The following is an 18,567-nucleotide window of genomic DNA, read 5'->3' as shown; positions in this document are numbered from 1 at the left end:
TATATATATACATATATATATTATATTTTTTTCTGCTCATTTTTTTTTCTTTTGGAAAATCCTAATGAGTTTATTTGGCTTCCTAATAGAGCACAGGGTGGAGTTTATTTACCAAAGAGTGGGTGCCCCCTCATTTATGCCTGCGCTGGAAAGTCCACACTCAAATATAGATCCTGTGACTTCCCAACAGCCACACAAAATGATGAGAGAGGTGCCTCACAGCATTCTCGGCTTATATATTCTTAGCCCCTCTCCCACATGTAGCTAAAGTTGACTGATTGGATGGGAGGGGGGCAACTGACTTCCCATAAACTCCTTGATGTGTGTGGAAAGGAAGTGTGAGTATAGCTTGCCAGCATTGTGGTTAGAGGACACTTCCTGGTAACACCCCATCCCTTCCTCCAGGTCTTGCATTCTCTCTGCCAACTTCTTTTGCAAAAGTCCCTGAGCATTAGAGGGGGTGATAGGTGTGGGAAGATCTTCCTCCCATTGTGGCAAGGCACTGAACTTTTGGTTTTATTTTATTTTAATTTTTTATTATTTTATTTTTATTTTTTAATTTTTACAAAAACTTTATCGAGAATTTCATACAAGCATATAAGATGTTTTAATTTTTATTTTAGAATTTCCTACATTAGCACTGTATATACACCACTTCCTTCTCTCCCTCCAACTTCACCCATGCCTTCCTTTACTCCACAAGTTCAAGACATCTTCTATAATTATTATTATGACACATACATATTTATAAACTATTGAGCCCATTTGGTGTTGCTCTTATGTGTAAGGCTGACCACTCTCTTAGCAGCCGTTGATTGTATGTAGCTCTTCATCTAGAGGTGGTACCTTAACAACTCTCCATCATCCCCATTGGCCTGTCTACTGATGTCATTATGCAGGTCTTGTTTAGGTTTTTTTGAGATTTCATGGGAGGAACATTCCAGTCATATCTGGAAGACACTATCTAGCAGCAGATGTCCTGGTCCCTGGCTCTTGCAACATTTCTCCCCCATCTTCTGTAATGTTCTTTGAGCCTTAGGTCTAGGGATCACATTGTAGCTGTACCAGTTGGGGCTGGGCACCACATGGTCACTTGTTCTCTACAGTTTGACCAGTTATGGATTTTTCGTAATCATTTCCAGTGGTTGCAAAAATTAGCTTGTTTGATGGGAGATGAAAGAGACACTTTTCTGTGAGTATAAGGATTATTACTAGAAATACAGTTGGAAATTATATTGGTTTAGGAAAACAAATGGCAGTAGTATGTTCTCTAGGTTGTATGACCACTCCAGGCACTAGGTTTACAGTACCAGGAATGAATTCTCTTTAATTGATCAGGCCTTCCTTGGGTAGCAATTTCCTCAGAGATAAAACCTTCCATCCTAGATGGAAGCTCATTGAGACCAGATGTTCTCAGTTAAGGAAACAAAAAGATATTCTAAAGGGAGGTAAACAACAGGGAGTCCTAAAGGTAAGTAAACAGAAAGATGTTCTAAGGGAAAGTGAAATATTCCATCCTGTAGGGAAGCTCATTGGGCTCAGGAGTAGACAACTCAGTATCTTCAGCAGGTACCCCAAATGACCAGATTGCCTAGGCCCCTCCATTCCCAGCCATACATAAACATAAGGGCTACTAAGAGATGCTTTTGGACAAACTGAGCTGCCTAGAAGAGGCTCAGACTAGCCAAGCTGCCTGGAAGAAGCAGAGACCAGCAAAGATGCTGAGGAATCTAGAGAAGACACTCCAATCTGTTGAGCTGCCTGAAAGTTGTACAGTGTACTCCAGGTTTCCTGCTTTTGTGAGCTGTCACCCATGTGTATGGGCTTTTTTGATGTAGCTCTTTGGGTCATTTCTGATCCTGTAAATAACCCCTCAGCCATAATCATATAGGCAGCCTTAATAAAACTCACTGGTTCACAAAGTTGGACTTTGGTGGTATCCTGACTTCATTCGATCATCAGCTATGTATGTGGGATGAGTATATGTTTGGTCACATCTCCCTAGGCATAGGGTCACACAACAACCTTAAGCTCAATTAGACAGCTTTTGGTCACCCTCAAGATAAAAGCATCACTACCGTACCTTTGAGAATATATTTCCCTACTGATCATTGTTGTGGTTCATAGGCTGTACAGCTGGATAAAAGTGCTGCTGGTCCTGGAGAGATGGCTCAGTGGTTAAGAGCACTAGCTTCTCTTGCAGAGAACCCAGGTTTGAATCCCAGAACCCACATGGTGGCTAACAACCATTCATAACTTCAGTTCCTGGGGATCTAACGCTGCCATCTGACTCTGCAGGCATTGCATAACACAGATGCACTAACAAACATGCAGGCAATATGCTCATACACATAAAATAAAAATAATAAATAAAATATTTCAAAAACAGAAAACAAACAAAAAACTATTGACTGGTTTTCTCTCATGCAGCTTCCGCAGCACCTTTTGATACTATGAGAGCTAGTCCTTAGGGAGATGCTTCCAGTGTCAACTGGATTCCTCTAAGTCCTGTGTCCAAAGTTTGTGGTGTCTTCAACAATGAAGACTTTCCTTTAAATTCTAGGTGGAAACCAAGGGCAGTGACAAAAACCGTTATTGTTTTGGGAATTTCCTGGACACTCCTGATGAACAACTTGAAGGGATATATCCCATGTCTGGCACTAGAGGTTTTGTTAGATAGTCTATGTCTTCTGAGGGGCACACTATCACCCAATGGAGCATATCTCTATTTAACTATATATACATATATATATGTGTATGTACATATATACACATATAAATGTATGTATATACATGTATACATATATAAATGTATGTATATATACATACATACATATATTGATATATATGTGTGTGCACATGTACACATACACACAGGACATATACTTTCTTTCAAATAAACTTATAAAATAATATTTTTCTCTTATTTTCTTTAACCATCTGTGCTGTGATTTATCTTTTCTTCCTCTTTCTCCCTCTGTATTACCCTCACTCCACTCTCAACATACAGCCTCTCCATTTCATTTTTCCTCTCTCTGCCTTCATAAGACCCAAGCACAATGGCACATGCCTTTAATCCCAGCACTTTGGAGGCAGAGGCAGGCAGAGCTCTGTAAGATCAAGACCAGCCTAGACTACAATATGGAGTTCCGGGCCAGCTGGGGCTATAGACATTGCCTCAAAAAAACAAGAACCAAAAAGAAAAAGAGCCCAACAACATTAATAAGAGGGGGCTAGAAAGACATAGGTAGACCTTAGATTTTACATTTGCTTTTTGTTTCCTTTTTTTTTTCATGTACCTGTGCATATGAATATATATACAAATACTATTTTCCTGGGTCCATTTCCATTATATTTGTTCATATAAATTTGTTGTAGTCTCCAGGAAATGTTTCAGATTAACTTGCAAGCATGGTGGCCTAAAACTTTAAAGAATCCTCTGGAATAATATTTTTTCTTCTATAAGCATACTAAAATGACTAAAATCAAGAAATAACATTGAAGTTCAGCAAATTGGGTGAGCAGGTAAAGGTACCTGCCACCAAGCGTGATGAACTGAGTTAGATTCTTGGAGTTCACATGGTAGAAGGAGAGAACTGACTCCTGAGAACTGTCTTCTGACCTCCACATGCTGTCTGTGTTGTGCATGGGTGTGTGCATTTGCAAAAATGGACAACCCTGTAAGTCAAATTCATTGCTGGGAGGCGGATGTGGCATCCAATTCCCTCTTCCCACGATCCTTGTGATAACCTGAGAATTCTCCACTCTCGGTTTGAAGAATCTTAACCAGTTTATTGGACTTGCTAACTGAGCTTGGTGTGCAGGTTTACTTACAGAAGAGCAGGCGCCTCTCCCTTCACAGCTGTGTTTGAAAGTCCACACCCAGGCATAAATCCTGTGGTTCTAGACAGGCTTACAAAATGACCAGAGACCAGCCTTGTGGTTTTCCCAGCTTTCATACCCTTAGACCCTCCCCTGTGAGGGGCTGTAGTCAATCAATTGGCTGGAAAAGGGAAGGGGAGTGGCTTCTTTGCAAAGTGTGGGAAGGAGGCAGGTCCATGCCCCCCCCCCCCCCCCCGCCACTGTATCAGGAGGCTGTTAATTATCTCTTGAGGTTAAGTTTAATCATTTGGTGATAGTGGCATCTCCTCATCCTCTTCATAGTCTTTATATCATACAGATCTTTTACCTTACTAAGAAAAGCACTTTTGCAGGATGCTATTGAGATCTGGCCCTGATAACATCTGCCTTCCCTTTTGTTTATTCTGATTACTGGACCTTCTATAAATACTCAAGTAGCAGCTCCTCCAAAATACTTCCTACTCAATTGTTGGCAAAGAATCTCTTCCTGGTTTTGGGGAAGATGATAGTGAATTTTATATAGCCGTGCTTATTCCAAAAGCCTGAGCAATATAATAACATTTTAAGAGATCAGAAGTTACCTAAATAAAAGAATCAAAGATTCTGTTTTCCTCTTTACTTTTCAAGCAGCATTTGCTGTCAAAGGGTTCTAATGGGTTCTCCTAACAAGAAATAACAGGACACGTAGCTGGTTTGAAGTGAGCTGTTGTAAGTACTGAAGTATACAGGTAGAAATGCTAGCCAGACTTTAAGAGATTGTGGACCTGGAGACACTCAGGATACTTCCCATTTCTTCACCTCACTTGCTGAAAACCTGTACATTTCCTGAATTGATATCAGGTGGGTAATGTTCATAGCATTCTAATTCTATTGTTAAAAGAAGACTCATACACTGGAGGGACATTCTGCTTTTAAAATGACCCTGGAAAATAAAGAGAAGTTTCAGTGTTTCACTATTAAACATGATACTTCTTTAGGTTTAAGATTTATAAATTTGCATTAGATTAAAAATTAATCCATTCTCTTAAATGACAATAAAGTTTTCAGAATATGATGTTGAATTGATTATGCTTAGGAACTTCTAAACAGAATCATATATATATTTCTTTTTTGATCTATTTCATGTGGTACACATATTTTCATATTCTATTTCCATTGTGTTTAGAATGCCAATGCTAGCTAAGATGGGGGAACACAGGACAGATTTCACTCTGTCCATAGTGTATAAACTATGAAATAATGATTTGCAACAGACTAGATATCAGAAAACAAGTAACAGTGACTAACTGCAGAGAGAGATGGAACACAAAATTAGTCTTATCACCTTTATGAAATTCCCTCACTATCTATGCAGAGCAATGCCTGGGAGCATCATGGGAACATTCTCTGAGTTGAAGACATGAAAATGTGAATCATCTCAGGAGGCTAAGCCTTCTAGAATTTGCAGGGCACAATATCCCTAAAGTAGTACTGAGTGGGAGAAAGGGAGATGAAGAAAAGGAAAAGGAGAGAAGAGATGGTGTCCTAGTTTGTTTCTTCATTGCTGTGATAAAACACTCTGACCACTACCAACTTGGGGAGGAAAGGGTTTATTTATCTTACATCTCCCAGGTCACAGTTCATCAGGGAGCCCAAAATAGGAACTCAGGGCAGGAACCTAGAGGCTGGAGCTGGAGCACAGGCCATGGAGGAACACTGCTTACTGGCTTGCTCCCCTGGCCCCGCTCAGCCTGCGTTCTTATGCAGCACAGGCCCACCTGCCCAGGGGTGACACCACCCACAGTGGACTCAGTCCTCCCACATTACTCAGCAATAAGAAGATGCCCCTCAGACATGGCCACAGGCCAGCTCTATTGAGGCGATTCCCTGATTGAAGTTCCCTCAACCCAGGTGTCTCAACTTGACACTAAAGCTATCCAGCACAATTGACCCCTTGACAACTTGACACACAAACAGATCACTATTAAACCACAACCTTTCCAATTCTCATCCCCAAGATATGATGTCAATATAACAATATAAGACAGTACAACCTTAAAAGTCCCACAGTCCTTAAAAAATCCAAACACTTAAAAGTCCATAGTCTCTTTTAAAAGTCTCTTAACTGTGGGTAGGATTCTGTAAAATCCAAAACAAGTACTGTCTTATTTCAAAGGGAAGAATTGGGCACACCTAAGCAAAACCAAAGTCCAGCAAAGTAGCTCAAGTCTGGACATCTGGGATTCACTCATGTCTTCTGGGCTGCAAAGGGTTCTGGCAGGTCCACTTCTCTGACTCTGCCATTCACAGCACACACAGCTCATCTTGCAGACCCAGGCCGGCTCCATTCCATACCTGCTGCTGCCCTTGGTTGTTGTCCCACAGTCCTGGCGTCTCCATAAAACTGGGGTCTCCACCGAAACTGAGGCTACACCTTCACCAATGGCCTCTTCTGGCCTCTTGGGGTGTAATGCCTCAGATTCTCTCAATGACCCCTTCTACTCTGGGGTCTTTACTGCAACTGAGGCTACACTTTCACCAATGGCTTTTCCTGGTCTCTCAGGGTGCTAAGCCTCAGTTGCTCTCTGTGACCCTTTCATGCTTTCAACACCAGAACCACACAGGAGACTCTTACACATTACTAAGTCCTGCTTCCAGCTTGAGATGGAGGCTCAAGTCCCCCACATGTGATGACCCTGGGGTAATACCTCCCAGAAGATTTCACCACAGTGATGCTGGTCTCTTGTTACTTAGAGCTGATTTTTCAGCTCCAGCTAGCCAGCATCAATTGTCCCAATAAAGCAAAGGTTTTACTTAAGGTTCTGGTCTCTTCTTAATCATAGCTGATTCTTCAGCTCCAGCCAACCAGAATCTACAGATTCTCAATTCAGAATATCATGCAAACAGTCCTGATAGTCACTGCTTCCCTTTGAAGCTTCACAAGCCAGGCTGCCATTGTTCGCAATTCTTTCAGCATAATTGTTCAAGCTCCACAGCAATGAACTCTAAGCACTCAATGGCTTTTCTAGCCCAAAGTTCCAAACACTTCCCCATTCTCCTTAAAACACCAGGGTCAGGTCTGTCACAGAAATTCCCTACTCTCTGGTACAAATTTTTATATTAGTCAACTTTCTCTTGCTGTAATAAGAACACTGACCCAAGCAATTTATAGAAGGAAGAGTTTATTTGAGCTTATAGTTCCAGGGGAATTACAGTCCATCATGCAGGGAAGCATGGTGGCTGGAGGTGGCTGGACAGGAGCAGCAGAAGCTAAGCTCTCACATCATCACACAGGCACAGGAAGCAAGGGAGCAACTGGAGATCTGGCAAGGCTTAAGAACTCTCTAAGCCCACCCCCAGTGATGTGCTTCCTCCAGGATAGCCACACCTTCTAAAACGTCCCAAAACAATGCTATCATCTGGGGACAAAATGGCCAAATACTTGGAGCCTATGGGAGACATTTTCATTCAAACCATCACATTCCACCCCACGTGGACATATGTCCATTAGGAAGAGTTTATTGAGCTTATGGTTCCAGGGGGAATTACAGTCTGTCATGGCAAGGAGGCATGGGGGCTGGAGGGGGTTGGAGCAGGAGCAGCTGAAGCTAAGCTCTCACATTCTACAGGCACGGGAAGCAAGAGAGCTTAGCTTCTGCTGCTCCTGCTCCAGCCACCTCCAGCCACCATGCCTCCCTGCCATGAAAGACTGTAATTCCCTTGGAACTGTAAGCTCAAATAAATTCTTCCTTCTATAAATTGCTTGGGTCAGTATTTCTATTACAGCAACAGAAAAGTGACTAATATAGATGGCAAGAGAGAGAAAACAAGAGAAGAGTTATAAGAGGACTCTGGAGAACTTCAGAGTGTCTCCATCAATTGTTTGAGTTCACAAATTTATGCATTTGAGGGAGTTAATTGAAGTCACAGATCTATGCAGACAGATTAGAGAGATGATGCCTGGCACATACAGTACAGGGCAGAGAATAATGCCTTCTCTCACTAGACTGACTTGAAAACTTTATAGTTTGCAGTATGGGACTTTGGACTGAGAAAAAGTCTTTCTCAGAGGAAAAAAAATGATGAAATTCATTACTACTAGTATGACCTCAAAATAAATACTTAAGGGAATCTTATCTGTGGAACTAAAAGGATAGTCATTATCAAGCAAATACACAGATTTATAAAACTTACCAGCAGGATGAGCACACAAAATGAAAAACAGCAAAGAACAAAATCCCTTTACTACAAATCCATGAAACCACAACTATTAACATGAGAAAAAGAAAGCAGTAAGGGGCACACAAAATAACTCAATTGTTCCAGGTCCTAGTGTGGCTTGTCTCCAGCAACAGAGTCTTACCTTCAAATTCTGGAAGGCAATCAGGGCCTATGGTGATGGTCTGTATTATTTTGAGAGTTTAGTGGAGGATGGACCCACACTGAAAGATATATGGGGACACAAATCTGACTCTATAGGCCATGTTGTACATATAGTGGAGTACACTGAATTGGGTGAGGGGTAGTTGGGGGAGATGGAGGAAGGAATCTAAACACTATCAAATTATATTGTATGTAAATCCAAAAAAATCCAACAAATTGAAAATAAAACCTGCCCATCCCACCATAGGAAAAACCTAAAAATGGGCTGGGGCTGTAGTTCAGTTAGTATAGTACTTGTCTAGCATTCATGAAAGCCTGAGTTCAATCTACCAACACCACATAAACTGGGTATGGTGACACACACTATAATCTCAGCACTTGGGAGGTAGAGGAAGGAAGACCAGATCTATCTATCATCTATCTATCATCTATCTATCTATCTATCTATCTATCAATCATCTATCTATCATCTATCATCTGTCTGTCATCTATCTATCGTCATCATCTATCATCTATCTATCATCTATCTATCATCTATCTATCTATCTATCTATCATCTATCTATCTATCTATCTATCTATCATCTATCTATATTTATATATCTTTTGTAATTTCATACAGCAGTTCTTAATCAAACTTAGATCACCTCCCCCATACAAGCCTTCCCCATTCCTCCACCGAAACTCATGTATTCCACGATACATGTTAAGTCCTAGTCATTCAAGCATGCATGCCCAAATGTCCTTCATTGTACATGCATCCACTGGAGTCCGTCAGCCCATCTAGTGATCAAGTGTAAGTCATACTCTCTCTTGCCCAGCAGCAATCAGTCTGCAATAGTTCTCAGTCTAGGGCCAACCTGTCACCTATTTCTCTCCTCCCCTTTGGGTCCTTGTTGAGTTGACCTAGGTTCTGTGCGCAATACCACCATTGCCACAGTTCACATGTGCAAGCTTCAAGTGGCCTGGAAGCCTCTGATACCCTGTGTTCATGAACCAGCCCTGGGCCTTACACTCTTTCTGCCCCCTTTTCTGCAGTGGTTCCTGAGCCATGGGTGGATGATGTTCAACACAGGAGTCCTATCCTATACACTGCAGTCTCTTATTCTTTAAAGCTTGACCAACTGTGGCCTTCTGTGTGCATCACAGTCTGTTGTGTAAGTAAGCTTCACTTGTAAGAGGGATGTATTAATTTTCTCTCTACACCTTGTTCTGATATGTTCCATGAACCTTAGTTGTAGAGGAAATGGTGTCAGCATGCACAGGACCCATGCAAACTCAAACATATGAAAACCCAGCATAGAACTGTTGAAATGGAGAGCTGACCCCAATCTTAGCTGAAGAAATAGTGACATCTAATTACTGCTGGGTGAGGAAGAGCTCATCTTCCTAAAGTCAGAGACTTTAGTTAGGCTGACTAGACCTCAGTAGATGAACTTGCACTGAGGGACATCTGGAGACACTAAATTGACACAATAGGCCTTAAGACAAATGACAGAATACATGAATTCCGATGGTGGTAATGGGAGGGGGCCAGTGGGAAAGGGGATATAAAGGTAATTTAGATTGATTGAGATGTTCTACATGAAATACATAAAAATTCAATAAAAATAATAAACAGTAACAGTGAAGAAAGCTGAAAAGTGTTAGCTCAGCAGTTAAGAGCACTGGTTGCTCTTGCAGAGGACCTGGGTTCCGTTCCTAGCACCCACTTGTTGGCTAATAACCATTTGTTAAGTCCAGGTCCAGGGAATCCAATGCATCTCCTGACCTCTGTGAGCACTGCATGACACAGGCTCACTTATATGCATGCAGGAAATATACATATAAAATAAAAATTATTTTAAAAAGCTAAATGTCATCCCATTGTGTAGTACTATACTTTCATTATTCATTCATCAGTTGGTGAACATCTTGGATGTCTCCATTTCCTGGTTATTGTCAAGGAGTAGCAAAGAACATGAATGCACAGGCATCTTTGTAGTATGTTATACAATTATTTGGTTATATGTCCAGCGTGGAATGGCTGGATCATGTGGTAGATATGTTTCTAGAATTTTGGAGGAACCTCTACCTTGATTTCCAAAGTGTCTGAGCCAGTTTGCACTCCCACAAGCAGAGAGTAAGTGTTCCCTTTCTCCATATCCTCACCAGCATTTGTCATCATCTGTTTTTTCGATTTTAGCCCTCTGCCTGAAGAAAGATGAGATCTCAATTGTTGGTCTTAATGCCTGCACTATTGGGTCCCTGTTCAGAAAGTCCTTTCCTGTGCCTATAAGTTCCAGCATCTGTGGGAATTTTAATGAACAAATGCACAACTACAATTTCAAAAATTTAGAATAAATGAATAAAATGTACCTAAATAAAACATGCCAAGGCTGATAAAAAAACAAAACCCAGGTTTAAATTAACCAACGATAAGTAACAAAGTTGCAATAGTAATGTCTACTAAGAAAGAAAATCCAAAGAATGGGTGGCTTAATTTTAGAATCATAACAAACTTTGTAAAAAATTAAATTCTTTGTATTGTATTGTATTATGTCATTTCTATTCATTCCTCTCTACCATCTCCTCCCACATTCCACCCCATTCTGTCACTATCCTGATCTATTTCAAAATTATTATTGTTATATATATGTATATATACACACATATGCGTGTACACACCTACACACACACATACACACACACACACACACATATCCATGTATTTACTTGCTCAGTCCATTTAGTGATGCTAACTTTTAATGAACTAATGGGCTATTCTCACTTCTAAAAAATTGGAAAAGTGTGAATTCTTCCAAATTCAGTCAGTAAGATAATCACTACTCTGAGTTGAAAACCACAAATAAATAAAAAATCGAAGAAAGAGAACTACAAATAAATAGAACATCCAAGAAAGAGAACGAGAGGCATGTGGAAAGTCCCATATGTCAGGGATGGGGCAGTAGCCAAGGCTGCAGACTCAGGATGGAAAACAGCTCTGACCCAGTGTAAGATCCACAGATGCATGGGAACAAACACATTTGGGGATCCACTGTACATTATGAATGGTTCTGTTTGTGTTAGTTTGTTTTAGAAAGTTTTATGCAGTGCATTCATATATCAAATTATCACATTTTACAGTTTAAATTTATATACTATTTGTCAAATTAAATATTTTTTCATTTTTTACTTTTATTTTTTAATGTACTAGTTCTTTTCTTCTTTTTTAAAAAATATTTTATTTACTATTTTTATGTGTATGTGTGTATTGCCTGCATCATGTCATGAAATGCCTGCTGAGGACAGAAGAGGCTGTCGGATCCCCTGGAACTGGAGTTACAGACAGTTGTTAGCTGCCACTTGGGTGCTGAGATTAGAACCTGGGCCTTCTGCAAGAACACCAATGTTGTTAATTGCTGAGCCATATTTCCAGCCCCCAATTAAATATTTTAACATGAAGTTGAGATGGGGAATAAACAGGTAAAATGACTGTAATAAATTTATGCCATCACTTTTCCAGATCTCAAGTAAGCAATAGTGAATTTCCAGAAAAGGTTTGACACTGGCAAGATAAAAAATCTCTTTCTGTAATTCGAGTCAATAAGTAACTATAACACAGATCCACACAGTGGATTTATGGCACCTTTTATTCATATGGCATCAGCTTTCTTTAAAACACAAGCTCATTCAGAGGAAGACCTAGGTTGAATATCTAGATTGCTCTGCATACTATGGATATTTTAATAGTATAATTCTTCTAAAACATGAATGTAGAAAATACGTATCTATGTCTGTCATCTTCACCGACACTCCTGAATGCTTTAGAGTCCTCAGTAAACATATCTAGCTTTTACCACTTCAATTAAATGTATTCCTAAATATTTAATATTTTATGCTACTCTAAATGGAATTTAATTTTTGTCACCCCAATTTGTGCTGCTCATGAACACATACAGAATTTTTAATAAATTCTTTGAGAATTTCATGCATGCATATAATATATTTTGATCATATCTACTTCCAACTCGTTTCCTTAACTCTTCTAAGATCTAACTGTTAAGGCCCACTCCTGACTAACTTCCTATATTCTGGTTTTCTGCATTGTGATGAACATGTTCTGCCTAGACTGTAAATCCATAACACAGCTCCTTCTTCACAGTCTTAGCCTCTCGTTCTCCAGTGTAAAACTCACAGATTGACAGTAACAGTTTCTTTTCTTTTTTATGTTCATATAGTCTTTACTTGTAACACCAAAAATGTGAAAACAGTCCTAATGTGGCTTGTTTACCTTTATTTATCCTTCAGTTGTTTATTTACCAGTATCATCATAATTTCATTTCCCTGCATTTAAAGATGAACTATGGTTACCTTGTTGGTATCTTTTAAAAAAATGTTTTTATTCATTCTTTGAGAGTTTCATACAATGTACTATTAAAGTTTTTATTGAATTTTTGGGACTATCATACAATATATTTTGATCATATTTGTTCCGCATTCCTTATCTGCAACCCATTACCATCCCCACCCAATTTAGTGTACCATACATTAAATTGGTACCTCCAACTGGCCTGGAACTTCCTACCATGTATTTTGATCATATTCAGACCCTCGTTCCCATCTCCACCCATAAATTTCTATGCTCCCTCCAACTTCATGCCCTCTATTATTATTCTTTTTAAGGCCTATTCGCCCTAATTTGTGTTCCAAAATGCTCTTGAGTATGCTTACCCCGGAGCTTGGTCAACCTACCTGACATTATTATCTTTTAAGAAAACTGACACACCTTTTCCCAGCAGCTGTCCTAGTGACAACAAATCCTCAGGTAGGGCTAGGGCTTCTTTCCTACCTTCCCCATCTATGCTAGAATTCTGTTTTGGGCTTGCACTGGTCTTGTAAATGCTGACACAAGTGCTTGGATTCATACATGAACTGTACTTTTGTGACCGGATATCAGTCTCCTTGTATTCATCCACTATTTCTGACTCTTGTAATCTTTCCACTCTCTCTTACACAGTATCTGTGAACTTTGAGAGGAGAGGATGTGATATAGGTGTTACATTTAGGGCGACACACTTTGAAGACAGATATCAGCCTCTGTTCAGCTGTTATAAACTAGTTTTGACTTAAGAAAACATAAACTTCTTTACCTTTCATTGGACAACCACTACATCTTTCCCAAATATTAGGATCCTAGTTTTCTGGGAATAACCTACTCTCAAAGCATGTACCTTTCTTTGATATTCAGCATATAATCACAAAGAAGTTTTTACTCTGATATCATTAATTCTAATAAAATCATTCATTGTGTATAAACTTCATATGTTCAAATCAGAACTGTGCAGTCTGTCCCCTGACTGGACCTAACCTAATAAAATTTGAAAGCAGTATCACTTTTAGTGGCCATAAGATAAAATGTCACTTTTTTGCTCTATGATCAAAATTTAATAAAAATAATATCCATAAAACAAATAATTTACATGGAGCCAAGAGTCCAAAGTAAAGTAACATCATTATATATGTTATTTTCAATGATGTGTAACCATGAAGATCTCAAAATTACATAAAATTATTTAAAATCAAAACAATTATTTATATTTTTGCTTTTTAAATTCTAGAGATATTTTAGGTTTCTTTATAAATATTGATTAAGAAACAGTTGGGAAGGAGCGATGGATCAGTATTTAGGAATATTTGAAGCTCTTGTAGAAATCCCAGGTCCTGTTCCTACAACCAACATAGGTTCGATCAAAACTGCCTGTAATTCCAGTTCCAGGGAATCTGACACCCTCTTCTGGCCTCACAGACACCTGCACCTATGTGGTATACATATACACATCCAGGCCACATACAAATACACATAAAATAAAATTAATAAATGAATCTTTACAAAAGAAGCCATCAGTTCTCAGCCAAAGTATGGGAAAAGAAAAAATAAATTTGGATTACAGCCGTTTACTTTGTACTTAAGGAATAAATATTATCCAACCCTGCACTACAGCTGATAGTCTCAACAATAGATTAAAAAAAAAGTTGGACTAGATTACGCATATTACCTGTGTGTGTGTGTGTGTGTGATGTTCAGTAATGATGTTTAATTACTATCTGAAGTCAGTTTTGTTCTCCAGAGCTTCCTCATTGCATTCTTTACCTCAGCATTCCTGAGGGTGTAGATTAAAGGATTTAGCATAGGGGCCACCATAGTATAGAAGACAGCAACAGCTTTATCAACTGGCAGTGTGGCCACTGGGCGTAGGTACACAAATATGCAAGGTAAAAAGGATATGATGACTACCGTGATGTGAGACATGCAGGTAGAGAGGGCTTTGCGCCTCCCCTCTAAGCTGTGGTTCTTCAGGGAGCGCAAGATGATCACATAGGATCCCATCAAGAGGAGAAAGTTAAACAGGCAGATGAACCCACTGTTGGCAGCAACAAAGAGACCAAGGCTGTGAGTGTCCATGCAGACAAGTTTCAACAAAGGGTATAAGTCACACATGAAATGATCTATGACATTAGGGCCACAGAAGGGCAGCCAGACTGTGAAGAGGATCTGAATAGTTGCATGGAGAAACCCTCCTGTCCAGGCCACTCCCACCAAGAGGATGCATAGCTTGTGGCTCATGATGGTCATGTAGTGCAGAGGTTTGCAGATGGCCACATACCGGTCATAGGCCATCACTGTCAAGATGATGATCTCAGTAGCTCCGAATATGTGTTCTGCATAGACTTGAGCCATGCATCCATTAAAGGAGATGACTTTGTTTTCTTGAAGGGAGTCCACAATCAGCTTAGGAGTAGAAGAAGAAGTGTAAATTGTGTCGATCATAGAGAGGTGGCACAGGAAGAAGTACATGGGGGAACTCAGAAGCTGGCTGTTGACGATGGTGACCACAATGAGCAGGTTGCCTGAAAGTGTCACCAGGTACAGAACCAGGAAGGTCACAAACACTGCTTTCTGCATCTGGGGGTTCTGGGTAAGACCTGTTAAGATGAATTCTGACACATTCCTTTTATTCTCCATCTGTGTTGAGTGGTTGGGTTTTTAAAAATGCAAGAAGAAACATTCTACCTTCAGAAAAAAGGAAAATAGAATAATAGAATTAGTCTGAAACTCAGCATCTTCACAAGTCTATCACTTCAAAGAGGAGTCCTTATCATTACAAGGTCCCTAGAAATGGAAAGTTCAAACTTCTCTTAGCTGAGTCTCATAGACTCTCTCTCTCTCTCTCTCTGTGTTTTTATCCTGAAATGCATGCTTATAAAGCATAACAGACCCAGGAAAAATAGATTTTATTTCCTAGAGTCTGGAGAGGAGTTGCAAACCTCTCTTTTACTTCAGATTGATGGAATACAGTGGTTGTAGAAGTGATCATTTTGAATATTAGTAAGACAAAAATATAGATGAAATCAGGTGGATTACACTCAGCAGCCCTTACACTCTAAATGTAAGAATGCGGATATACCAGTGGCTAAAGTTAGTGAAAACAATCATAAAAGTAATATTTGAAGATTATACATTTTATGTACATTTCAAAAATAAAATGTAAACTTTTTGCCTAAAATTTTATATAGAATGTGTTTCACTGATGTAACATAAGAATTCTATTGTTTTATCAATATCCTTATTAAAATGGAGGGAACTTGAAGACATGATGTGAAGTGAAATAAGCTTAATGCTAATATTACCTGTTCTCTCTCATATGTGGATATCAAAATCAATCTAAAGATGGAATAATGATTAGCAATGCTGAGAATGAGAGCTTCTGTAGCAGTTACCAAAACACACTTCAATACACAGTGCTAGCACTGGTGCTGCACAGCACAGTTGGGTGACTAAGTTCACAATAAACTTTTATGGTTCTATGAAGATCTGAAGGAGATGAGCTCAAATGCGCCAACCATGGAGAGGTGAGAAGGAGAGGGAAATTTTGAGCCAGATTTAATCAATGCCTAATGCATGCATGTGTTTAACTATCACTCTGTATTACAATAATATACTATGTAGCCATTCAATACATATATCGAAAGAGGTTGACAAGTAAATAAATTAATATAAATTGAAATGCCACGATATTTACTTCTGGATATGAGATCATGGGTGACCTTTTTTTTCTTATATCTAAAAATCATTCTCAAGTTCCTGAAGATCCCAATACTAATTTTATTATCAAAAAAAGAAATATAATTTCTGTGTTTTTCTTGGAGAACTGAAAATCTGAACATCGTGAGGTTGTATACTTGCAGCTCCAAGCCCAGGATCAGGATCTCACTTCTGGATAGCCCAAGGTATCAGAGAGTCCTCCGGGGACAAGAACCCCAAGAACAAAGCTGTATCCACTTCTGGTTTCTAGCTCTTCTCCAGATTTCCCGTGGGAGAACTAACAATGGACTGTGTTTCTGTAACTTCCAGAAGGTCTGTAGCAAAGTCATATCTGCTAATCAAAACTACACAGAAAACCCAAACTCCATTTTTTCAATTATTGTTCATTTTCTTGAAAATCTTGATGAAATATGAATGTTTTGAGTAAAATTCTCTCACAATATTCATTGTCCTCCTTTTTTTCTTACACTACACAGACACAGAGATAAACAAACAAATCAGTAATATGTCAAAAGTGATGTCTTTGATGTCAGTTGGCAAAAAAAAGACTAAATGAATTTCTTTTCTAGTTTCAGTTCAAAGACTAACAGCATGCCCATTAGCAAAATACACCAGTCTGTTTTGCGGAAGAGCAGGCAAAACCTCAGATTTAAATTGAGAGGCAAGCACATAATATCAGCAAACCTCATCCTAGAAAAAGAAAACTTTGTTAATTATTTAAATTCTGCATACTCAAATATTTGGAAATAAAGCTTTTTTTGTGACAGCATTTGTCCATTTGTAACAGCGTTCAGAGGCTTACTGTCCACCACATACTTCCTATGGGGTATTTTTTATTGCGCATTTGCCATATTCTTAGGATTATAGTAAATTTCAAACCTGGTGTTATAGCATAAGCCGTTAATCCCAGCACTCCAGAGGCAGAAGCAGGCAGATCTCTGTGATTTCAAGGCCAGCAAGCTCCAGGCTAGCTGGGGCTACAGGGAGACCCTCAAAAAGACCAAAACAAAACAAAACAAAACAACAGTGAAAAAAGACAAAGCATTATAGTAAATCACTTAAGTGTCTTATTTTACTTAATTCTTACAACGTTATGAGGTTTAGACACTTTAAATCACATTTTAAAGAAAAGAAAACTGTGGTTAGAAAAATTTAAGTCATCTGCCTAGATTCATTGAGACATGTAATGATAGGAGCCTGAATTCAAATCCAGAATTTCTGTCTCTGGCTCTCTAGCACTTATCCAGTGTTTCTTCAATGAAGATCTAGCTTATTTCAAGGGGTCAAAATTGTCAGATTTCATGGCAGCGAGATAGCATTTTAAAGCCACCAATGTTGGTCACAGGAAATCCTTTGTAGTCCATCTGGTTGGCTCCCAAATTCAGTCAGATGTTAATGAATTTGGGTTTCCTTTCAACAAAGCTCTAGAATTGCAGTACATTAGAAATGCTGAGATACCTGGCATTTCAGTAACTTAATTTATAAATACTTTAAAGATGAGGAAACTAAGGTATAGGTGTGTAAAGTTCAATGAAACAGCTAACAGATTAGTGACAAAGGAGAACAGTTCAGGTCTACTAAAGTCTAACTCTGATCTTTTTTCCATCCTCAAATATCACCATCCTTAGGTTGCCACAGCACTAATGTGTATAAGGAAAAAGTAGCCTTAAATGGGCAGAGAATTATCTTCCAATTTCTGATTATGAATGCCTGTCTTGATTTTCCAAGAAGGCTAGGACTCAGGGTAAGGATGTAGAAATTCAGTCATGTAGCTGGAACCTGATCAATTTTAGCTGAAACAAGCTCTCAGTGGTTAGAAAAACACCTAAGAATGTTTTATAAGGTCAAAATTAAAAGTGTCCTTGAGCCTGGAATTTTTTTTAATGCATTCAACTTTTGGATATGGCTTCAGAGTTCTAAAGTTTCTTTTGGAAAACAGAATTCCAGTGCTCTTCCTCCTCCCCCCATTCTGACCTGTTTGATTGTGGTGAAGGTCACAGCTCTACTTGCAATGAGCATTTTTTGGATTCTCAGTCGCATCGTGTGTATTCTCAGAAAAGGCAAAATTTTCTCCCTCTTCACCCCTGAGAATACTCAGAGCATTGTTTCAAGAGAATATACACTACACATAAGCCAACAAGACTATCCAGATCACCATCTCACATGCCCTACCCAAGAGGAAACACTCGATGACCCCTGCTGCTTTACTCTCTTCAAGGTCTCTTCATGTGAAAAACTGGAATTTGGCTTTTCAACTCC

The 18,567-nt window shown here is 39.1% G+C and overlaps 1 protein-coding gene across 1 annotated transcript; it reads right to left on the bottom strand.

Moving 5' to 3' along the window:
• Positions 1-14,298: 14,298 nt before the first annotated feature.
• On the bottom strand, positions 14,299-15,228 carry LOC103742581 (olfactory receptor 4C12-like). The gene has a single exon (XM_008843675.1). It carries the CDS (start codon positions 15,226-15,228, stop codon positions 14,299-14,301), a length of 930 nt encoding a protein of 309 aa, XP_008841897.1.
• Positions 15,229-18,567: the final 3,339 nt, after the last annotated feature.

This window comes from Nannospalax galili, unplaced genomic scaffold, assembly GCF_000622305.1.
Source record: "Nannospalax galili isolate Female #2095 unplaced genomic scaffold, S.galili_v1.0 scaffold1200, whole genome shotgun sequence".
NCBI lineage: Eukaryota > Metazoa > Chordata > Mammalia > Rodentia > Spalacidae > Nannospalax > Nannospalax galili.
The sequence above is the reverse complement of the archived record's forward strand: the minus strand, read 5'-3'. Positions and strand labels throughout refer to the sequence as shown.

Coding starts and splice junctions, on each gene's coding strand:
- LOC103742581 (XM_008843675.1), bottom strand. CDS start 15,228: ATGGAGAATAAAAGGAATGTGTCAGAATTCATCTTAACAGGTCTTACC.